This window comes from Branchiostoma floridae, chromosome 4 (genome assembly GCF_000003815.2).
Source record: "Branchiostoma floridae strain S238N-H82 chromosome 4, Bfl_VNyyK, whole genome shotgun sequence".
In the NCBI taxonomy this organism is placed as follows: Eukaryota; Metazoa; Chordata; class Leptocardii; order Amphioxiformes; family Branchiostomatidae; genus Branchiostoma; species Branchiostoma floridae.
This window is the reverse complement of record NC_049982.1, coordinates 19503262-19523901: the sequence shown is the minus strand read 5'-3', so window position 1 is coordinate 19523901 and position 20640 is coordinate 19503262. Positions and strand designations below refer to the sequence as shown.

The window sequence follows — 20640 nt, the reverse complement described above, 5'->3', positions numbered from 1 at the left end:
TTTTATTGCAAAAACAAGTGGTAAACCAACAATAGAGTAAAACATGTCTAATAATGTATGAATGAACACAACTTGGCTTTTCTGACACATAAATCATTCCTGTGACTTGACTGTCCTTACCTGAAGTCATCAGTGTCTGTGTCCTGTACTGGGTTCTTGGAGAGATAGTCCAAAGGCAAGGGCTCGATACTCATAGACCTAGGAAAAAAAGAGTCTACAGTTTTGCACAATGTATCTTTTACTTGTAGAGTGGAGAAAATGAAATTGCAAAATGCAATGGTAAATTGGCAGATATATTGGCAATAAAAAGTCACATGACAAGCTAACTACGGGAATAGACAAATCTGTATGTTGTTGTTTTAGCCTGACACACAACCTGACTATTCACAACTTGAAGAAAACATAACACAAACCCCCTGTACACAAAACTCACCCCGAGTCGTCTGGTTCCTGTAGGACCAGTAGGTTTCCTTGTGCACCGGTGTGCTTGAAAGGTGGGACCACTTCAGCAGCCACAGCTGGAAACAGTCAAATGTACAATTTCAGGAGAATGATGTACCGGGTATTTACATTACAGGGTCATATATATTTGTAGTTAACAAGGACAACTTATGAATGGCAGTTCTTTCTTGTGTAAGCCTACAAACATGTACAAGCTAGCATTATACATGTTCATGTGTGCATGGTCATAATGCTTTTTAGATAAAAACAAAAAGAACATTGAAGGACAAGATGTCTCAATAGATTCTACTACTACATTTATCTTAGTAAACATACATTAATAGGGCCATACCTTTTCTAGATTCTTTCTTTACAGCAAGGTAGAGAAGCCCTTGCAGGTAGTTTATGACTTCAGGTACAAATCTTTTGGACAGCGACACGTACTGGAACGGAAAAAAGCACATCTAAGATGCTACACAGGCAAGTACCCACACTTGCATACACACACACGCACCCATGCGCCTACACACACACATACACACAAATGCATACAAATATAAAACAAATCCAAATGTTCCCATCCATGTTTAACATATATCCTTCCAAATTTGCACACAAATCACCAGGATACAATGTTGTTGGACTGATTGTCATGTTTTATACATGTATGTTTGACACTATAGTGTCTTTCAAACAATGTAATAACAATATAAGGTAGCCCTAACCTTACCTTAGACCTTGGGTGCATACTTACAAAATGTACAATGTCATTATCAACCCACCTGAAGAAAGACTGTACAAACAAACAGTCCACAGGCAACATCTCTCCCAGAAGTCACTGGGCACTGAAGGGAGATATTAGGTATATGTCATGTAATTTTTGCTATCAAATGTAATTTTTCCCTCATTGACAACGATAATGATCAGAGTCAGTATAATCATACAATTCTACGCTTACATGCAAGACTTGGACATTGGATATGGCAAGCTCTGCACATACACCAGTAAAACTGAAAACAAATTCAGCAAGAGGAAAATGATATACCAGTAATGCATTTTTTCAGGCCTTAAAGGTAGTATACAAATTAAACTTCTATCCAACCTTTGTGAGGATCTGTGCCATGAACAACATAGCCGGGGTGACCACACTGTGTCGGAAGTCTGAGGTGGGGAAGATCACTGATACCAGCTTGAACAACAACAGCTGGGGAAGAACATCAACACTAGCTTTGTGAGGAAGTCAACTTCAAGTTGATTTAGTTCAACTGTTATATTCAAGATATCACAGAATACAAGAGATTGCAACATTGAATTATGGGCACACAAAAACTCCTTTAAAGTATCCAACACATCAACTGTAGCTTAAACAAATAAAACTTAAAGAAAGACTGTTAAACATGACTTACAGTGTCCACAGCAGGATACACGGCCCTCCCCTTCCTCTGACAGACTGAGTCAAACTTGTGGTACTTGTTCTTCAGCACAGTCTGTACAGTGTCAGCAGAAGGGCCTGGGGACTGCTGGGCCAGCTCATACAGGTGGCTGGACAAGGAGAAGACTGGGAATCATCTGCCATATTCTATGACACAACTTTTCTTACGGTTTGTCCTCCAGTGTACAAAATACTTTTCTGAGCCAGGTTGCAGACTGTGCAACCTGGGGCAAAATCTAGGTTGCACAACTGAATTTCAAGTTGCACCACCTACAATTCACTAATTTCTTAAAAAAATACATAACCTTTTAATATCATTTACTTACAAGCATGTTTGTTTCAAACTAAAAATCAAGTAAATTGACAACAAAATAGAGTTCTGAGGCTCAAAATCTAAGTTGCACCCTGTGCAACCAGAGCTTAGAAGTAAGTTGCACCAAGCAAAAAGTGGTTGCAATGTGCAAGTGTGCAAGGGGGTATTTTGCACGCTGTCCTCCCAATGAATTCCTTTATCTTTATGGTAATTTTACCCCCTTAAATTCAAGAATATGATATATAAGAGTAAAGTACTTTTATGTACGTAAACCCTATACAGCTAAAATAACTATCTTGTTATACTGGTGCGCTAGTTAAAATTGCACAGGTCCAATTTTGGGTGCACAAAAATGCATATGTACATGTATTTCAAGCCCAGTATTTTCATAGCGCAGACCTGAGGAAACAACAGATACTCACATGGTTAACCCATCAATCATCTCCATGGCAACAGGGCTCTGATTGGCCAGCTTTCCAAAGTACTCCAGCAAGATAGAGAACAGATTCTGAAAAGATGAATATTTGCCGTTACAACTGGAACTATCCAAAATGTCCATAAGGAGATATGGAATAAGTAAGGAGGTTGTAAAAAGACACCACAGTGTGAATCGGGTGTCCCTACCTGCAGTTTTTTCCTGTTACCTTCCGCCAGACTAGGATGATGGCATTTCCTTATCCTGTTCATGATGAGTAGCTGTCTGTCATACGACTGTCCTTCCAGCAGCTCCATAAGGTCTTTCAAAGACTCTGGTGCTGGGAAACATTTCAAACAAAAGAGCATTTCTTTAAACCGAAGGAAGTGTAAAGTGCTTTTGATATACAAGTATGTACAGGAAGAGATACTCAAGCAAAATAACTTATCTAAATCTTACCTTTAAAAGTATAAGGAAAGTTCTGTTTTGGCTGCTTCAGCTATAGCCTTTCTTTCCTGAAAGAAAATATTAGAGAACATATTTTTTTGTTAAAATCAATCAGTAGCAACACATACAGATACATATAGATAATCATATAGCCTTTTGAAGATAAACACATAGTACAGTAACTCTGCATGTACAAGAGAAATGGAGTTTGTACCTTTTTGGATATACTTGTCTTCTCCATTGCTTGAGTTTTCTGTTCTCTCTTGTCCTTCTCTTCTCTATCCTCTTCTACCTCCTCTTCACTTCCTTCATTATCAATGTCTTCCTCCTCCTCTTCTTGTTCCTCCTCAGAATCATTGTCTGAAGACCTCTCTGATTCTAAGTCAGAGCCATCATCATCTTTCTCTTCCTCTTCTGATTGGTCACTGCCCTCGCCTTCTGATTGGTCAGAATTCTCTTCATCAGAATGACCCTCCTTGTCTTCATCTTCTGATTGGTCAGCTTCAGATCCACTTGCAGCCTCACTATGATGCTTCCTTCTGATTGGTTTCTGATCTGCATCTGTGTAGCAAGAAAGTGAAGAAGAAAAAATAGTTTATTTAACAGTCAAACGCATATACATGTTATACTTTTAAGTTTACATGTAACATATATTGGCAAGCAAGAGCTGCTGCAGCATAATGATATACATGTCATGTAAACACTATTAATTCCATTAAAGTGAAGATGGAGATCAATGTACCAGAAGTTGATGGCATCAGCTCTTTTCCTTCCGGCAGTAACAGCTTCCCATCTTTGTAGGCTAGCTGAAGTCTCTCTGGTCTGATGAAGTCAAACCTGTTGGGTCAATGTGTCAAACTAAGTAAAATGTATGAATTTGAAAGCCACATTCTCACAGAACACATCATTTATCTGGGACCATGTTTTTTCAAGTACATGTGTGAGTCCAAACTGTGTCTTAAAAATGAATAAATTATGATTAATAAATTCTACAATCATGCATTGCTTACCAAAGAAAAATCTGACAACCCATGCCAAGACGGTTATGTTTTCTGAGTGTTTGTCTGTGAGTGTGTGTGTGTGCTTGTTTGTGTGTGTGTGTGTACATGTATAAATCAAGACATACTTTGCACATGTAGAAAGTATCATTAAACTTAGACCTACCCATCATCCAGATCATCTGCAGACACATGTCTGTTCTGCTGCTGTTGTCTGATGTCCTCCTGGGTTAGACCTTTCATTCTCAACTGTCTGTCAGCCTAGGTGGGGAGGGGGGTATAAAACAACTTCACCTGTACATTCAGGATTGTAAGAGGACAACGTATGGACAAGTGTTGATCATTAGTGTTTACTTCTGATAGTTCTCTCAATACTTCTTTTAATCAAAGAAACCTGTATTCGTGCTATTTATTGCTGCCCATTTAAACTCACCTCCAGCTTTTGTAATCTCTCCTGTTCTTCTCTGGCTAGCTCATCTTCTGTTTTCAGTCGGTCAGAAGCCTGAAATAGAGAGAGAGACTTAGTCGTTGCCCCCTGTTGTGCCACCCTTGGTAGGTCAAAACAATACCAAGTTCTGTATGTGACAATAGATCTACAAATCCATAAAAAAATAACAAATATATCTTAAATCTGATCATAAATTGATGGCATCTACAGAAGCCAAAAAATGTTTTACATATCATCTCCATGTGTTTACTTAGTGATAACATATAGACATTGATGTGTTTTTCCCATTGTACCCTTCCTCCTCATTGATTGTGCTAGAGGTTATAGAAAACCTTTTAACTAACAGTTTCTTGTGAACTTGAGAATGAAGTGAACTAGCTAATGACTCACCTTGGCCTTGATCTCAAAACCAAGTTCTCGCACCATGATGTCATAGTCATCTGCCTCAGGCTTGACCTTGTCCTCCTTGGGCTGTGACTGTGGAGGATATAGTCATCATGGTGTCAACTTTGCTTATAAGTTATAGTCAATAACATTCAGCATGAGCATGATTGTGATATGCCTCACCAGCGTGGACCCACTGAGCAGAACTGTCTGGAAGCGCGGTGTGAAGACTAGCCAACTGCTGCCCACCAGTGTCAGGGAACCCCACAGCAGTATCATCAATACTGGGTCCTACTGCATCAGCCCTGATTAAAGTATGTGCTAATTTCAAGTGTGTAAAGCTGGACAACCGCAAAACATCAATGATGACATCTTGTTCCTTCAAAAATGCATTACTGCCATCATGAATGAGATCAAAAGACTATTCACTAATGTAAGATTATTCACTGATAATATATGTACATTTGGGGGGATATTTCCTCTTCCTTATGCTTTAATACAACAAAGGTTTGCCATGCAAATGAGAATAGTCTGCCTTACACTGAACTTGAAGCTTCTTGTTTCATACTATGATGTACTATCTAACATTCTACAAGTAAACATAACAGTTCGAGTAAAATATATTTGTCACCTCCTTCTTGTTTGTTTTCTTGACCAGCATGTGAAGTTGGTCTGTCCACTGTTGGTCCAGTTTTTCCCTCAGGTCATCAGTCTGTTCCTTCTGGTTTTGACGCTCATGCTGATTATAATAACAGATGGGGAGTCAACCATGTTATCATTAACTTTGTTACAACAAGTTTTCAATCTAGAAATACATGTATGTCATAACATTAATTTACATGTTTTGTTGAAAACACTATGATACAAACTGATTTTAAGTGCTTAAAATTACAAGGAAACAGACTTTTCTACATAATACAGTACTTAGTAACTGGTTTTCTATTACACCATTATTTTGTAATGCAAAAAAACGTACCTTTCTCTGCTTGGACTGAGCAATGATTTCTTCTATCATTTCTTGTCTTGACTTTGGCTTGTCAGACTGTGGGGGAGGGGATGCATAATATCATTGGCCAGAGTGAATAAACAAAGGTTCAAACAAAATCAAACAAACACACAAAATGGTGGCAACCAAATGAGACTAAAATACTAGTACATAATATCCTTCAGGCTGTCTTTGTGGACTTCTTAAATTTCTTTGATCAATTTGCACAATGTACAACATACCTTTTCCTCCCCACTGTCTTTTGATGCTTTCTTGGTCAGAAACCCTCCAAAATGAGCCTCCTTCACATATTCACCTGTAAGGGAACATTAATCACTAAACCAATCTCAAAATAAAAATTTCAGAAAGTCTAAGCTCACTCGAAATAACTCAGTAGACATAAGCCAGTGTTTATATAGGACAAAGATTACTTAAACTGTTTTGATAACAACTATTGATAGAGTACATTGAAGCCCTGGTCTCCTGTCTATTGATTGAATTACTGTTAGAAAGTCCAATCATATTGTAAAAATAATTTCACATGAACAATTAAGGGTAAAAAAAATGACAAAAACATGGTACCTGAGAGTTTTCCAGTGGCATCATCCTCAGAATCGCTTTCTGGTTCCTCAAACTTCTCAATCTGAGACAGGGATTGGCCGAAGTGGGTCAACTCCTCATCTTCATTCAGACTGAAGGCACCGGCCTTCTCATGGTGAGTCTACAAATGTACATATGTCAAAAATACACAGAGTCAACAGGGATCATGGGCTGCAATGTAACTACAACCTGAACAAATGTACACATAGGATATAGGAGAATTCTTTTCCACTAAACCAGTACGTACTTATTTAGCTTACTTTTCCATGTTTCTCAGACACCTTTCTCAGAGCTTCTGACTGGAGTTCTTATATATTTATAGCGGTGAGAAGCAGAACTCCAGTCAGAAGCTCTGAGGAAGATGTCTACTGGTTGTGGAAAAGAACTCTCCTATATCCTGCCAACCTGATGAAATTATTTTCAAAACAAATGTACCCATGTTGAAATTTGTCATCCTTTCCATTGATTATTTGATGTAATGTTGATGATTATGTTACATGTACCTTCCTCTCCATGGCAAACCTCTGCAGCATCTTGTCTTCCAACGTCATCTCAGGGTCGTTCTCACCGAGTCGCCGGTCCACAAACTGGTTCCGCTTGTCTCGCTGCTGGTACTCTTGCAGAAGGGTGGCTTTCCTCTGGAAATGATGAAAAACAGTGGAGTTATAGTTCGCTTTGACTGTCATTGCATTCTACAATCTACTCATGGAAGAGAAAACAATAGGTAATTCCATAGAAAATTCAATCACATCACAACACATGAAGACTAGACTGACCTTTTTGATGGCCTTTGACCTTGAGACGCCCGGCATGCCCTTGTCAAACCTGCGCAGCTTCTTCCCCAGGACGTTATGCTTCTGTCTGTTGATCCGCACTTCAAAGGGGTTGGACTTAACATCAGTCTGAAAATCAGATGGTACAGCCCAAATGATTAGATATGTAGGGGGATGATTCCTTCTGAGGGTTTGAAAACCAACCATTCAAAAAAAGCATGAATATGACAATATTTACCATGTTAGCAATTATGTGGCACACAAAATGTAATGTATAGTACTTTTTCTCCTTTCATGTAAGTAATTTATCTTACAAAGCTAGATACTGTACCTATTTGTAACATTTAAGGTGTCCTGAAATCTCACCTGTGCTTTCTTCTTATTCTTTCGCACAAAGTCAGCTTTAGACGTGTGCTTGTGCTTCATCTTGGAGGTGCTTCTTTCCTTGGAACAATTTCTGAAATATAGATACATTGCCATTGTGTTCACAATTATTGCTTAAATCATATCTTATGCACGGTACCCGGTGCTTTATATCATCTGGTGTATTTTGCCAGCCAGTAGGTACCCAGTATGAGTAATGAGGCTGTGGTCGAGGCACCTCCTCGAGCACGGGACCCCCGTTTTACGTCCCTCCCGGAAGACGATTTCGTGGAAACTTCGTGAGGCTACAGCAATTCGGACGTCCTTGGTTGGTCCCCCATCCAAGTACTGTCCGGACCGTCGCGTTGCTTAACTTCCGAGATCGAGGGATCGGGTGTACCAACGCGCCACGCGGCCGTAGCTATATAATTTCTGAAAAGCAGTGTCTCGAAAGACTTCGTAACATTGCACAAACGTGCGTATACTATTTTCACATATGGACATAAACCATTTATGACAATGATCTTAACCCCGAACTGAGTCAATATAAAGCCACGGTTCGTGCTTTTCTCTCTTATAATTTTGAGCCCCCTCCCTCTCCAGGACCAACTGTTTCAGAGCACATGTTGGCAAATCTGGCTTTACGTGCGGCATTCCTACGCATCTACCGCCTACCTAAACTACAAGAGGAAACAGAAAAGGCCAAACAGTAACTTACAAAAGTCCGGATGATCAGGATATTTGCCGAGGACCCGTAATTTTCTGAAAAAGCTTCCACAAACAGTAGCCAGCATGTTCTCACATGCGCTCAGTCGCCATCTTGGGGTCACGTTGGGGTCAATCACCGATCAATGGCGCCACCTTGCGAGATATGCGCGAAGCACGTCTAAAGTCATCGACGCACTTGTTTGATTCTAGCCGACTTAGGGTGAACCCGATTGGATTTTGTTAGCCATACCGAGTCAGATCCATTAGATTTTGAATCAAGAAAACCCAAACCTTAAATTTTTCCATTTGTTTTCTTTGAAAAGACCCCAAGCCGCACTACCTTTTAACCGTTTATGACGTCGTTGTTCTACTGACATGGTTGTGTTTATAGAACAACAAGTTTCCCGGGGCTGCTGAACAGGTCGTCACGGCCGAACGCTCAGCGGCCATGCGGGATTTCTTACTAAAGCTAGCGAGTTGTTGGTGCCTGTCTAAGGACGGAAAGGTGTATCCAGGAGATGAGAAGACAGGAGGAGATGTAAAGGGGATTTCTGCAAACGCCGAGGAAGGTAGAGAGGATATTTCTGTAGATGCTACACAGGAGGAAACGAGACAGAGAGACAACACAGGTAACGCTCGGTCGGTCTGAACGGAGTCCGTCAATGAACTTGCGCCATGGTCACGGTCAACACATGTACAGCGATAGTGCACTGACTATGATACACATAAATGTGCTGATTAATACTGACTATGGTTCGATTTGACCGAGTACACAAGTTAACGGCACTTATACGATATTAATCGTTCACTTATATACACATCGGACAATTAACTAATGTAACATATGCCTTTGGTTCCAGTGAAAAAGTGTCCATCTGCCCCGATGTCCCAGCCAAGGCCGAGCAAGTCGTCATCCGACGTTTTAGTTCAGCTGCGAGAAGAGGGTGTGTTACCTCTGACATGTCAGGGGGACTCCGTGGCCCTCGATGTGCCGGCCGAGGAGCCAACTTCTCCGTCCAAGCGTCAGTCGCGTCGCCCGATAAAGCTGGAGAAGTTGGAGGAGAGGCTGGAGGAGAAGCGGAGGAAGCTCCAGATGAAATCGGCAGGGTCAGGGACTGAACTGGAGAGACAGCTCAGTAACGCAGACGTCAGGAGACGGGTAAATCACGGTTTCGAATTTTCGTGGAGTGATTTTCGATGGCCGTACCATCCTCCGGTCGTACTACGGTGACCGCTAGCTCAATCCTTTGGTTAGCAAGCGAAAGGATTAAGCCAGTGAACCCAATGGGGGGGGGGGGGGGGGGTACTCAGGCTAGATTTCTGATTCAACTGTACCAGAATGGGCTTATGTGGGCCTAGGATATGTGTAGTTCGGTACAACTTGCAGGTTTGTCTGATCGATACCTTTGCGGTGCGTCGATGACCAACATCGAGTTTGGACCTTTCGGTGGTATGTCTTTTTTCGTTTGGGCACTAGTCTGCGGTACAGCTTGAAAGCTATCGATCAGGCAAACCTGCAAGTTGCACTTAAACTACACATAAGCCCTGGAATGCGGGTATATCCAGGGTAAGTTGCAAGCCATAGTCTGTAATTTGCACAGGAGATTCTGACAGAAAGATCCCGCAAACTTGCAAACCGTGCAGCTGAGCAGAAGTCATCTGGGACACCTGTCGCCCTGACGTCTGCGAGTGACTCTGACGTCATTGCTACACGCGAGAGCCGGGAGTTGAAGGCCCTGGAGAAGCGGCTGGCCTGGAGGAAGGCCCGTGTGGCGAAGAAGTCTTCCTTGGATGGCCTACAGAGGCGTCAGGCAGACGCTTTAGAACACCGCAAGGTATGACACTTATGTATAGGTGGAAGCAAAATACGTGCATATTTTATATGTACGTAACATTGTAACCCTGGAGAGGTTAACCCTGGCTAGGGAAAGACGAACCTGGAGGCAACTCTAGATCTCTATCTTGATGGCTACCTTGCCCCCCCCCCCCAACGACCTGGAGGTCAATGGAATAGGTAGGTAGGTAGGTTGGTAGGTAGGTAATATTGCAAATTGCAACGGTACAATGTATTTCGTGTACAACGTAAGCTTGCAACTAAGAGTCATCTTGTTTCTTAAAATATATTATGAGTTGACGGAGACGTGTGAAAAAGAATTATAAGTTTCTTTGTTTGAATCTCTCGCTTGAATCCTGACCATGCACCCCTTCTCCCCACCCAGATTCAGGCGGACGCTACTGTTGTCAAGGCCATGTTCGCGGCCAGCAGCAACCTCAGCCCTGTGTCAGAGGAGCAGCAGAATTGAGTCTTGAACCAAGAAACCCTGGAGACATACGAGCCAAACGACTCCAACTACGAGTGTGTCTTATAAGCGGCAGTCGAATTCGGATTGTCAATAAAGCTTCAGATCACACAACTCAGCAATTTTATGCTATCTGTAAGCGTACCTTATGTTGGGAAGGGATCCCTCAAATGCACACAACATAACAAGTAAACAAATTTGTAACTTTCTCCATTTGACGATAAGACAACAAAAAACAATACATTCATTTTATCATGTGAACATTTCATTATGCCAGCTTGGCCGTTATTACTGGATTTTTTTACATGCTTCATCTATGGAAAATTATCAACGATAAGATACAGTCGACAGCATACAATATACATGTATACACAATGCACATCCAAGTATTGTTAACTTCATTGCAAGAAATAACAAAGCGACAGCAGTTGTTGATAGTTGATGTGCCACGTAGAACTTACAGAACTTGATTAACACATGTACATTTGCTTTCTATTGAAATCCAATATCTAGTCATCTAACATTTGATACAGTTCAAAATATTATCTGTGTTATCTACAGGGTTCCACTGTACATGATACATAACAATGTACTAAACAAATTCGATATAGTCATCACAGACTACTCTATCAACATTGGATTCTCTCTTTGATCAATTGACAGTCAGGTCCGTATTGACTTTTTACATGCGCACTCGTACGCACAATACGCGCTTCATACGCATCTCAATTGTTTTTCATTGAACAGATTTAGGTATGCGTGTTGGCTCGTATACACGCTGCCACAAAGCGACTGAGATGCGTGTGAGGTGCGCGTTGTTTGGGCGACAGCGCATGCGTATGAAAATGTCGGACGGACTTGATACACAGTCACGCTCGTGTGACTGCACCCTTATCACCAGAGGCTCGGCCCGCTGTTTCCCCACTCAGTCTCGCCATTCTCTGTCCGCATTTCTGTCCGTTTCGCATTGAAACAACGTGTCGTTCTCCAGGTCGATTGTAAGGTCATTCAAGTGGAATTTTCTGAAATTCGATAGGAAAAAATAATTTCCAAGCAGATATTGCGGTGGCATAAGATAGTATCATAAGCTGGGGAAGGGATTTAGCCGGCAGCCGGCCACCGAGAATAAAACCCCTCTAGCTCTGCCGGTCAAGTCCCATCCCCAGCCTATGATACTATCTTATGCCACCGCACTTTCTTGCTTGAAAATTAAGGAAAAACGTCACTGTTGTATCTATGAGTGGATAGATGTTTGGAATACCGCACAACTAAAATAATGTAGAATATCCTCTTTCGCTGCGAAGTTGTCTTTAATAGTCAAGGATAATTTTCTCATGTCTTCGAACTGTGATAGGAAGAGCAGCTCAGTAACGGTACCGGTTGATTTACTTACAAGTGTTGTCTATATTTCAACATCACTGCACAAATCAAAGAGTATATCGGTATATCTTAAATGGATGTGGGAGGGGAAACATCTTTTTTTTTACCTCTATGTCTCTTGTGATGTCTCCCGTCAGTGGACGTCTCTTCCGACAAATGCTACTGGCTGCCCCTCACTAATTCGTTTATTGAGCTGTTCGAAGACCTGGTCGTTGATAGACTCGATTGTTGACTTCTTGCCTAGCAGGGCGATCCAAGGAACGTCCACTTGAAACTTGTTCTTGAAGATGTTTTGCGCGGTGAGTGCCAGTAGTGAGTCCATGCCCATGTTAACGACGGACCTCTGCATGGTGTGCACATCTCCGGGCTCCGCGTTCAGAAGGTTGACAAACACGTTCCGGGTCAAAGCGCCAATCGCCTCCCGTCTGCCCTGCTCGCTCATTTGTCCCAATCTGTCAAGGTCAACCGCTGTGCTCAACAATACGTCATCTGCTGTTACATCATCAATGTCACTTACAAGCTTTTCAAACCTTCGGACGTCCGGGAACCGTTTCGCCATGGCCGCCAGCCGGGACCGGTCTAGATCAACAACTAACAGCTGAACCGGATTGAGAAGAAGACAATTTTCCAGACACTCTGAAACTCTGTCTTTGTACAAATCTCGGATTCCATTTTGCTCCAAGATTTTTGCCATCCTCTTGTCTCTCTGTAGAGTCTTCAGCTGCAAGGCACCCCAGTTGATACTCTGACCGGCCATGTGCATCTGACGACGAAGGCAGGCGATGCCGTCTAAGAAAGCATTTGCCGCCCCGTAACTTGTTTGCCCACCGGTGCCTAACACCGAGGACATGGATGAGTAACACACGAAATAATCGAGGTTGAGGTGTCTTGTCGTGAGGTGCAAGTTCCAGGTACCCACCACTTTGGCGTCCAGTCCCATTTTAAACTGAGCGTGGCTCTGGTTGATCAGAATGCGGTCACTGGAGACGGCAGTGCTGAGGAAAACGCCCTTCAGCGGAATGCCGGGAAGACAGTCTCTGAGTTTGTCCAATGCAGCGGTCATGCTTTTGTACGATGTGACGTTAGCTACGAGGCAGATGATTTTTGATCCGTACTTTTCTCCGACGCGCCTCAGCTCCGTGACTGTGTCCGCCTGTGGCTGAGTCCTGGACACGGTTACGATGTTCCCCGCTCCCCGCTCAGCAAGGAATTCGATAGTGAAGAAGCCCAGACCAGTCAGACCATCGACAATGACGTAGGAAGCGTCACGCCTGAAGAGCGCCTTTCTCCCACAGATGACTGGCGTACCCGGTAACCCATCTTCAGACTGTACGCCGAAACCGACAACGGGGATTTCTGCCCTACTTGTTGTTACCACATCGTGAAGACCGACTTTGTGAGGGGACGAGGACAAGGGGATCTGTGTATAGGGGAGATCGATGTTCAACTTCCTTTGAAACTGTACCGATAGCAGTTTAGATACATTTGGCATGATCATCTTTAAGTTCGTCTCGTGAAACACTGTGCTTGTGTCGACTATCAAAACTCTGACATCTGGCCTGATTCTGAGGGAAGCAGATGTCTGCTGGTTCTGACCACACAGACACACTACTTTTCCATTCCTGCCTATTACATCTGCCAGCTGGGCTCTAAGGGGCGCATGTAGACCTCCGATTACAACAGCCACGCCCCCTCTAACGCTAGATAGACTGTAAACGTCTTGTGCTATGTAGCAGATGGCCTTCAAACCCAGTGCTACGGCTTCAATGACTCTTGCCATGACAGAAGGCGCGCCTGTAGTTTCCTCTAACAAACAAACATTCTGTTTAGGTTTGATGTCCAGCAAGTGTACCAGAATTTCCCAGGCCAAAACAAAGTACGACAGACAGGGCTGGTTCTGTAACAGTGGGAGGTCTGACAGCTTCTGGACTACTGAAACGGGAAGGGAGACGACAGAGGACGCTACAGCAGGGAAGACGCCGATGACGCGGTCACCAAGACGAAACTTGCACTTCGGGGTTACTTGTACCACGGTTCCCACAAAGTCCAAGCTGAGGAAGTCCCAACCGTGGTCGGCGTCATGTGACCAGTGTATGACATACCCGTTTTGTGCTTCACTGGTAACTGCATACATGTTTTCTGGCTGAACGTGACACCTTTGCACCTTGACCATGACATGCCCAGGTTGTGATTCCACATGCTTGTTGCTGTAGACTGCGTGGATATTTACTGGTTTTGTGGGACCTGTAGTCTGCATTTTCAGCCTGCATCCCTCTTCAGCATTGTTGATTCGATGCATGGTAGACTCACTGCGAAGTGTGGAGGGCACAATCTCCAGGTAATACTTCACGCTTTGGACGCACATGATCTCCGTGTAGCTTTCCAACTCGCGTGCGACAAGCTCGTGAAGAAGGGTATATATCTCGTAATTGTTGCCCGAAGACAAGTCGACAAGCTGCAGCAGTGGGTAAGCCCCTTCTCTGATTGCGCAGCGGATCAAACCCCACAGAGGCGCTCCAGCGAGATCCAGCAGACCATGCCAGGCGCTGTCAACGTCACTATCTAGCGACTCTTGCCACATGGAGAACTGCACATTGCGCGTGATGATTTTAACAGGGACCCTACTCCCGTCTGTGATCAGCATCTTCATGACCTGTCGAAGACTTGCACACGCTAGTTCCACACGAGTATCCAGCGCTTCCGCGTCCAACTTTTCGGGATCCAGTTGAGATATACCGCAACAGTGCAGAACAAAGTCAAAGTTCAGGTTCACGTCCATTTCTTGCAACAACTTTGGAAACGCGCTCTCGTCGTTTCGGTAGTCAGTCCTCTTGAAGTCCTCTAGGGAGATGAAGACAGAATCGGAGCTGACGAAAGGCTCCAGTTGGTTGGATATCCCACAGTCATCCTGTAGTACCAGACATTTCAGCTCACAGAATTCATTGACGAGCTTTGGCTCAACCTCTCCTCCCCACTGAGACTGGGCGGCCGTCCACGTCGTGGTGAAGACAAAGTCCTCCAAACTGCTGGAGTTGCCGTCCGTGCACATCCTGAAGGTGAGACCCCTCAGCTCCAGGATGACCTGCCCGTCCATCCCCACTAGGACACCGTTTGATCGGATTGTCCCTGGTGTTCCGCCAGTCTGCTTCATGTACATACACATGTGTTCTTCGACAGGTCTTACCACAACAAGACTTTCGATGGAGACGGGGAAGAATTTTAGGCGTCGGCCGTTTGTTTGACGCAGAATATTGAACTCGAGTAGAAAACAAGTCTGCATCAGGCAGTCGAGAATAGCAGGGTGTATGCAGCAGCTGTGCATCTCTGCTGCTACTGTATCGTGGACATGAATGACGGCCATGGCTTCCTTTCCATGCGTCCCTTCTCCGTAGCGACATTCCGTCAGTCTACGCAGTGTAGGTCCGTATTGTAAGCCAGTTGTTTGTAGCGCTTCATACAGGTCATCACCAGATATGGTATTATTACAGCGGTATCGTATAGCGTCTATGTCAAGCCTGGTTATGGTGGACTGCTGCCGATTGCTATAGATGACTGTGCCCTTCGCATGGACATCTCGGTCCGTTCGCTGTTCAAAATGAACCTTCTTGGCGGCTTCGTCGTGATTGACCATGACTCGGATAACGGCTGTGCCATCTTGGCTTGGCAGGGTGACTGATGTCAGAAACGTCACACTTGTCCTGCAACTGGAGACAGGCTGCCGCGGGAATATCACATCCATACACGCGGCGATCCCCAGATCACAGTACTGAGCACCAGGAACAACAACCGTGCCGTCCTGGACGTGGTCATATAGATACGGCATCTTCTGCCTGCTTATAAGGCATTCGTACTGCAGTGGATCTGTAGAAACCCGGGTTAGTAAAGGGTGTGTGGTGGGACTGGAGACACATTTCACTCCCAAATCTTGTCTTCTTGCAAGAGTCTTATCTGTCTTAGACCAGAGCAGCCTCCGAGCGAAATGATACCTCGGTACTTGATATGGAGTGTACTTTCGACCTTGAAACAAAGAGTCCCATCTTGGTAGTAAACCGGCCTGATACAGCTCACAGAGACCTTGCAGCATGGTCGGGTATTCTTGATTCGGCTTAACGGACGCAACGTAAGTTAGCTTTGTGTTCGCCGCAAGTTGCTTGATATAACTTCTTTTTGGCGCTTTTGGTCCGATTCCGACCACCACGTTGTGTTTCTCCGGGCGTAGGGATTCTGACATGGCACTTCTGAACATCACGCGCTGCCTCACGTTTCTGCCCCAGTAGTCTCCAGTCACGAAGTCTGTCGGAGTGGCTCTCGCTCCCGTCACCGTAGAATACAGCTCCACCTCCGGCGGGTGTCCTGTAAGGTCGGCCAACGATGCCTGCAGCTCCTCTCGGACAGGCTCCATGTGATGGCTGTGGTAAGCAAACTTAACGCCCTGGACCTCCCTCAGGAACAGCTGCCTAGTCGGGTTCTCTTCATTCATCGATTTCAGCAGCTCATGTATGTTGTGTATGGCATCCCTGTCGCCTGACAGCACACAACAGGTGGCGCTGTTCTCAACAGCCACGCTCAGGTCTCCCGACACACCTTTACACAGCTCCTCCACCTCCTCGATGGGAAGGTTACCCACAACGAGCATCTTCCCGGCCCGGGTTTCATTTTGGAGGCGTCCTCGGTGGTAGATAACACGCACGGCCTCTGGTAGCGACAAGACACCTGAACAGTGTGCCGCAGCGACTTCTCCCACGGAATGCCCGAGAATGGCGTGCGGAGTGATTCCCCACCACTGCCAAAGTGCAAATAGTGCCACCTGCGTGCTGAAAATCAGAGCCTGAGCTACAATCGGCACGTCAAAATCTTCTCTGTTCGACAACTTATTGAGCAAGGACCAGTCCACGTACTGCCCAAACAGGGAATCTATTTCAGTTAGCTTTTTTCTAAATACCGACTCTTTGTCCATCAGGTCCAGACAGACGCCCTCCCACAAAGTTCCCTGTCCACCAAACACAAAAATGACGCGCTTGTCTGTTTCAAAGTCATAACTGACAGGTGAAGTTTGTCTTTCGGTTCTGGTTTCGGGTCTGTCTTCAATCTCATTTAATGCTTTCGTCAGGGATCGTTCTATATCCTCAACCGAGCTACCATATACTGCTAGTCGGTAGTCGTGGTGGGTTCTTCTCATTGTTGATGTGTAGGCAAGCCTTTGCACTGATATGCCCGGGTTGCGTCGCAAGTAGTCGTTAAGATCCTCAGCTGCCAATCTCAGAGATTCCCGCTTTCTCGCCGATAAGGCCACAACAGTGTCTTTTGTTTCCTCTTCCTCATAATCGCTGCCGTCCCTTGAAAGCTGTAGCTGCTCCAAAACGGCATGGGCGTTTGAACCGTTTAATCCAAAGGAGTTAACACAGGCTAATCTTCTGTCCTTCCCTCGCAGTGGCCAATCTTGTACTTCCGTTGGCACGCATAGACGCAGACTGTCCAAATCAATATTTGGGTTCGGCTCGTGAAAGTGAAGAGTTGGCACGACTTTCTCGTGCTTCATCATCAGGAGAACCTTGATGATTCCCGCCATAGCGGCTGCTGACTCCAGATGTCCAATGTTACTTTTAACCGAACCTAGTAATACGGGGGGATCGCCAGGCTTTCTCGCCTTGCCTATGTTATTACCCAGGCTGCTAGCTTCCACTGTGTCCCAGTCCGGAGTGCCAGTTCCATGAGCCTCGATGTAGTCGATGTCTTGTGGGTCGATCTTGTGGTGTTCGTAAACAAGGCGGAGTAATTCCTCCTGTTGGGTCTGTGATGGGGCAGTGATGGGGATGGCGGTGCGGCCATCTTGGTTCACTCCCGTCCGGATGACCGCCCAGATGTGGTCTTTGTGTTCTAACGCCTGGATGAATTGATGATACATGGATATTGATCAAATATGTATTTTTTTACAATCTTTTCCCTCACATGATAGACGAAGGCTAACTCATTAGTATTATCCTCAACTATCTCTGAATTTCAATGATTGTACATATCCTATCATCGAAAATGATGGCAACTAGAAAATCAGGCTTTATGTAGGAAAAGGAAAAACTTTCATGCTAAGAGTGGACCAGAATGTTGCGTGAGTTGATTCTATTATGGACTTGCTGAGTACTGACTTAAACAAAAGTGATAAACTTACTCTTTGTAGCCTTTTCAGCACGACGACTCCACAGCCCTCCCCTCGCACGTACCCGCCAGCTGCCGCGGAGAAGGGCTTACATCGCCCGACGGGACCAGCCGTGCCTGCCCGGTACTGCGGCTCTAGCATCTTCTCCTGGCGAATAAAACTCACACCTCCGCAGACGGCCATGAAACAGTCACCTAAAGAATATTAATTCTATTATATAATTTTCAAACATTTCTGTCAAACGTCCTCAATATGTCAGGAAGTAAATATTTCTTCTGTCCTTAGGACAAGTTGATATGATTATATGGATGACATCCACTGAGAACCCCAAAGCGAATGTCATTCATGTAATCAAATCAACATGGCCTTGCAAACAAAATAACGATGGCTTAAATCGTCACCTGTCCTGATGGCCTGACAGCCGAGATGTACGGCGTACAGTCCTGACGAGCAGGCGGTGTCCACAGTCAGTGCCGGGCCGGTCAGGTTAAAGGTGTAGGACACACGTGCCGCCAGGAGAGACGCGGCCGCTCCAGAAATGGAAGGGTCCCCTGCCTGGGTCGGGTCTACGTCATCCTCTGATAGGTGATCGCTATGTGTTGCTCCTGTTGAGAAAAGAATTACCTCGTTATTATGGCTTAGGCTTAGGTCCCATTGGAAAGCGGGGCCTTGGCCGCTGCCGGGCAGTTCACTGGTTCAGTTCGTGGACCCATTGGACATTTTGCGGCTCCCGGCCGGGCACCGGGTTGAATTGAAATCGGACTTAAAATGAACCCGTGGCCGGGTACTAAATAGACGCCGTGGCCTATCCGTGGCGAACATCGACATCCGTCATTCCACCGGGACAAGTATGTCGCTTCGGCACTGGTGCAATCAATTGGGACCCAAGACTTACTGGGAGATTTTTCGGCCTTAAAAGTTGACTCCATGCATAACATGCCAAATACAGACAGAAAAAGAGATGACAAGTAGTATGAAGGCACATTACTGTACTGACCAACAAAGACACCAGTGTCGCTGCCGTCCAGGTCTTCCATTGTGATGCCGGCATTCTCAAACGCCTTGTACGAACACTCCAACATGAAGCGCTGCTGGGGGTCCATCCGCGATGCTTCTTCGTGCGTCATTCCGAACAGACCAGGGTCGAATTCCTTGTACCTGTGATATCAACCGTGAAAGTGTTCATATTGTAAGGGAAGTCTCCAGATAGAAGTTGTGAACGTACGCTTACGTTGGACTGGCTTCATTCGTAAGAGATAAGATATTACACAAGCAGTGTACGCTATTATCAATTCATGTTTTATCGTCACACTGCACCAGGACAAAATAGAACGACTCTGTGTGTAGCATTTGTATCATGAGGGTGCTATATGGATACTTTTCTTGTGCCGATTTTATCCACAAATTCTTCATGACTGTCAACTTAAAAATGACAAGATACTGTTTCCTTGAGGAAATTTCATGCTTGAATACATGCTTTACGCATTCCCTGCTCATGGAGTTTGTAATGATAGTTTAAGCTGGTACCCCTTCACAACTGCTGCCCTCTCAACGGAGCTATTTCCTGTTACAGTAGTGTTCTCGTTGGCATCGTACAAGGCGCCCTGGCTCCTACGGTCTGGTGGGAGCTCCTTAATAGACACATAAAACAGTATTTTGTACTGACGAGCTAGGAAACTAGTAAAGGAGGGGAGGGGTGAGTTCAGACTTAAATATAGAGTAAGACATATAAGATGTCAGCTTTTCTTGCAATATTATTTATAGCCCCAAACATATGCATCTTTCTTTAAATCTTAATTTCTTCCACCATTTTTTCATTGTCTTCACTCCACAGGCTGTTACCACAAAAGGTAAATGCATCTGTGCTTAACCCCGACATACATGCCATGAAGTAGCATAAAGTGTGGGTAACCACACCCAATCTTAAACAAATTCGTCGATATGTTGTTAAAAGAACCAGAGCAAACGAACTAGGGAAAACCTTATTGTTCGTATCGTTACAAGATATTCTTGAAACCTTCAATAACAACAACGGAGGTGAACTGTCTTATCCACCTCCCACATAATAAATCTACAAGAAGTACGGTGTTTTAATCGGTGTGCGCATGCGCAATATCCAAGCACTACCATGCCTCGGCTGCACGCCCGGCTGCTTTCAAACACCCCACCCTTTGAAGTAACTACAAAAGGCCCGGCAATTATGCTGTCAACAATCATCAGTATTGCATACATCACTGAACTGTAAATACATTTACTAATTCTACAATGGTGCATACAGCATGCAGTTGTGTGTCATCCTACACGTCTCACGTTATAGTACAAAAACAAGGCTAGAGAAGACAGAGTACCTCTACACAATCCTCTCCGTTCACAAGGACTCTCCAGAAGTCGTCGGGTCCGTCGGCGTTTGGAAACCGGCACCACAGCCCGACTATCGCTATCTGTTCCTCGTCAGAACTAGCCATGTCACTTATTGGCATGCCCTAACCCAAAAACAGA

General features: G+C 44.6%; 3 protein-coding genes across 5 annotated transcripts in view; 1 reads left to right on the top strand and 2 right to left on the bottom strand.

The window, feature by feature from the left end:
- The window catches only part of LOC118413614 (nucleolar protein 14-like), a 12971-nt gene extending 4500 nt beyond the window's left edge, over nt 1–8471 (bottom strand). The window contains exons 1-22 of the mRNA XM_035817140.1: nt 8318–8471; nt 7603–7693; nt 7240–7365; nt 6967–7101; nt 6446–6584; nt 6106–6179; nt 5855–5920; nt 5510–5617; nt 4885–4971; nt 4480–4548; nt 4213–4307; nt 3791–3885; nt 3263–3609; nt 3065–3116; nt 2811–2941; nt 2609–2694; nt 1848–1983; nt 1544–1645; nt 1224–1286; nt 794–884; nt 434–518; nt 121–198 (exon numbers count right to left, since the gene is read on the bottom strand). Coding sequence (XP_035673033.1) covers nt 121–198; nt 434–518; nt 794–884; nt 1224–1286; nt 1544–1645; nt 1848–1983; nt 2609–2694; nt 2811–2941; nt 3065–3116; nt 3263–3609; nt 3791–3885; nt 4213–4307; nt 4480–4548; nt 4885–4971; nt 5510–5617; nt 5855–5920; nt 6106–6179; nt 6446–6584; nt 6967–7101; nt 7240–7365; nt 7603–7662 — 2225 coding nt within the window. The 5' untranslated portion in view covers nt 7663–7693; nt 8318–8471. The remainder of the gene's footprint in view (nt 1–120; nt 199–433; nt 519–793; nt 885–1223; nt 1287–1543; nt 1646–1847; nt 1984–2608; nt 2695–2810; nt 2942–3064; nt 3117–3262; nt 3610–3790; nt 3886–4212; nt 4308–4479; nt 4549–4884; nt 4972–5509; nt 5618–5854; nt 5921–6105; nt 6180–6445; nt 6585–6966; nt 7102–7239; nt 7366–7602; nt 7694–8317) is intronic.
- Nucleotides 8472–8612: 141 nt separating this feature from the next.
- Nucleotides 8613–10725, top strand: LOC118413507. Of its 3 annotated transcripts, none has more exons than XM_035816950.1 (4): nt 8613–8876; nt 9168–9466; nt 9909–10142; nt 10527–10725. In XM_035816950.1, the coding sequence occupies exons 1-4, from the start codon at nt 8756–8758 to the stop codon at nt 10608–10610; spliced, it is 738 nt and encodes a 245-aa protein (XP_035672843.1). In that variant the 5' UTR covers nt 8613–8755; the 3' UTR covers nt 10611–10725. The 3 variants fall into 3 exon arrangements, with proteins under 3 accessions (XP_035672843.1, XP_035672842.1, XP_035672841.1); XM_035816949.1 differs by having other exon boundaries at nt 8613–8936; nt 10554–10725; XM_035816948.1 differs by having other exon boundaries at nt 8613–8936.
- Nucleotides 10726–10872: 147 nt separating this feature from the next.
- On the bottom strand, nt 10873–20640 carry LOC118413505 (hybrid PKS-NRPS synthetase pynA-like). The gene is made up of 7 exons (XM_035816945.1): nt 20490–20640; nt 19669–19772; nt 19139–19299; nt 18543–18746; nt 18154–18335; nt 12095–17871; nt 10873–11629 (listed from the first exon to the last, which is right to left on the bottom strand). Exons 1-6 carry the CDS (start codon nt 20619–20621, stop codon nt 12121–12123), a joined length of 6534 nt encoding a protein of 2177 aa, XP_035672838.1. The 5' UTR covers nt 20622–20640; the 3' UTR covers nt 10873–11629; nt 12095–12120.

What these genes read in the sequence shown, in the direction of transcription:
- LOC118413507 (XM_035816948.1), top strand. Translation starts at nt 8,756, where the DNA reads ATGCGGGATTTCTTACTAAAGCTAGCGAGTTGTTGGTGCCTGTCTAAG. An exon ending in GAGACAGAGAGACAACACAG is followed by an intron (nt 8,937 to 9,167) that starts GTAACGCTCGGT and finishes CTTTGGTTCCAG; the next exon opens with TGAAAAAGTGTCCATCTGCC. An exon ending in ACGCAGACGTCAGGAGACGG is followed by an intron (nt 9,467 to 9,908) that starts GTAAATCACGGT and finishes TAATTTGCACAG; the next exon opens with GAGATTCTGACAGAAAGATC.
- LOC118413505 (XM_035816945.1), bottom strand. Translation starts at nt 20,621, where the DNA reads ATGCCAATAAGTGACATGGCTAGTTCTGACGAGGAACAGATAGCGATA. An exon ending in ACGGAGAGGATTGTGTAGAG is followed by an intron (nt 19,773 to 20,489) that starts GTACTCTGTCTT and finishes GTGTCTATTAAG; the next exon opens with GAGCTCCCACCAGACCGTAG. An exon ending in CTGTCAGGCCATCAGGACAG is followed by an intron (nt 18,336 to 18,542) that starts GTGACGATTTAA and finishes AATATTCTTTAG; the next exon opens with GTGACTGTTTCATGGCCGTC.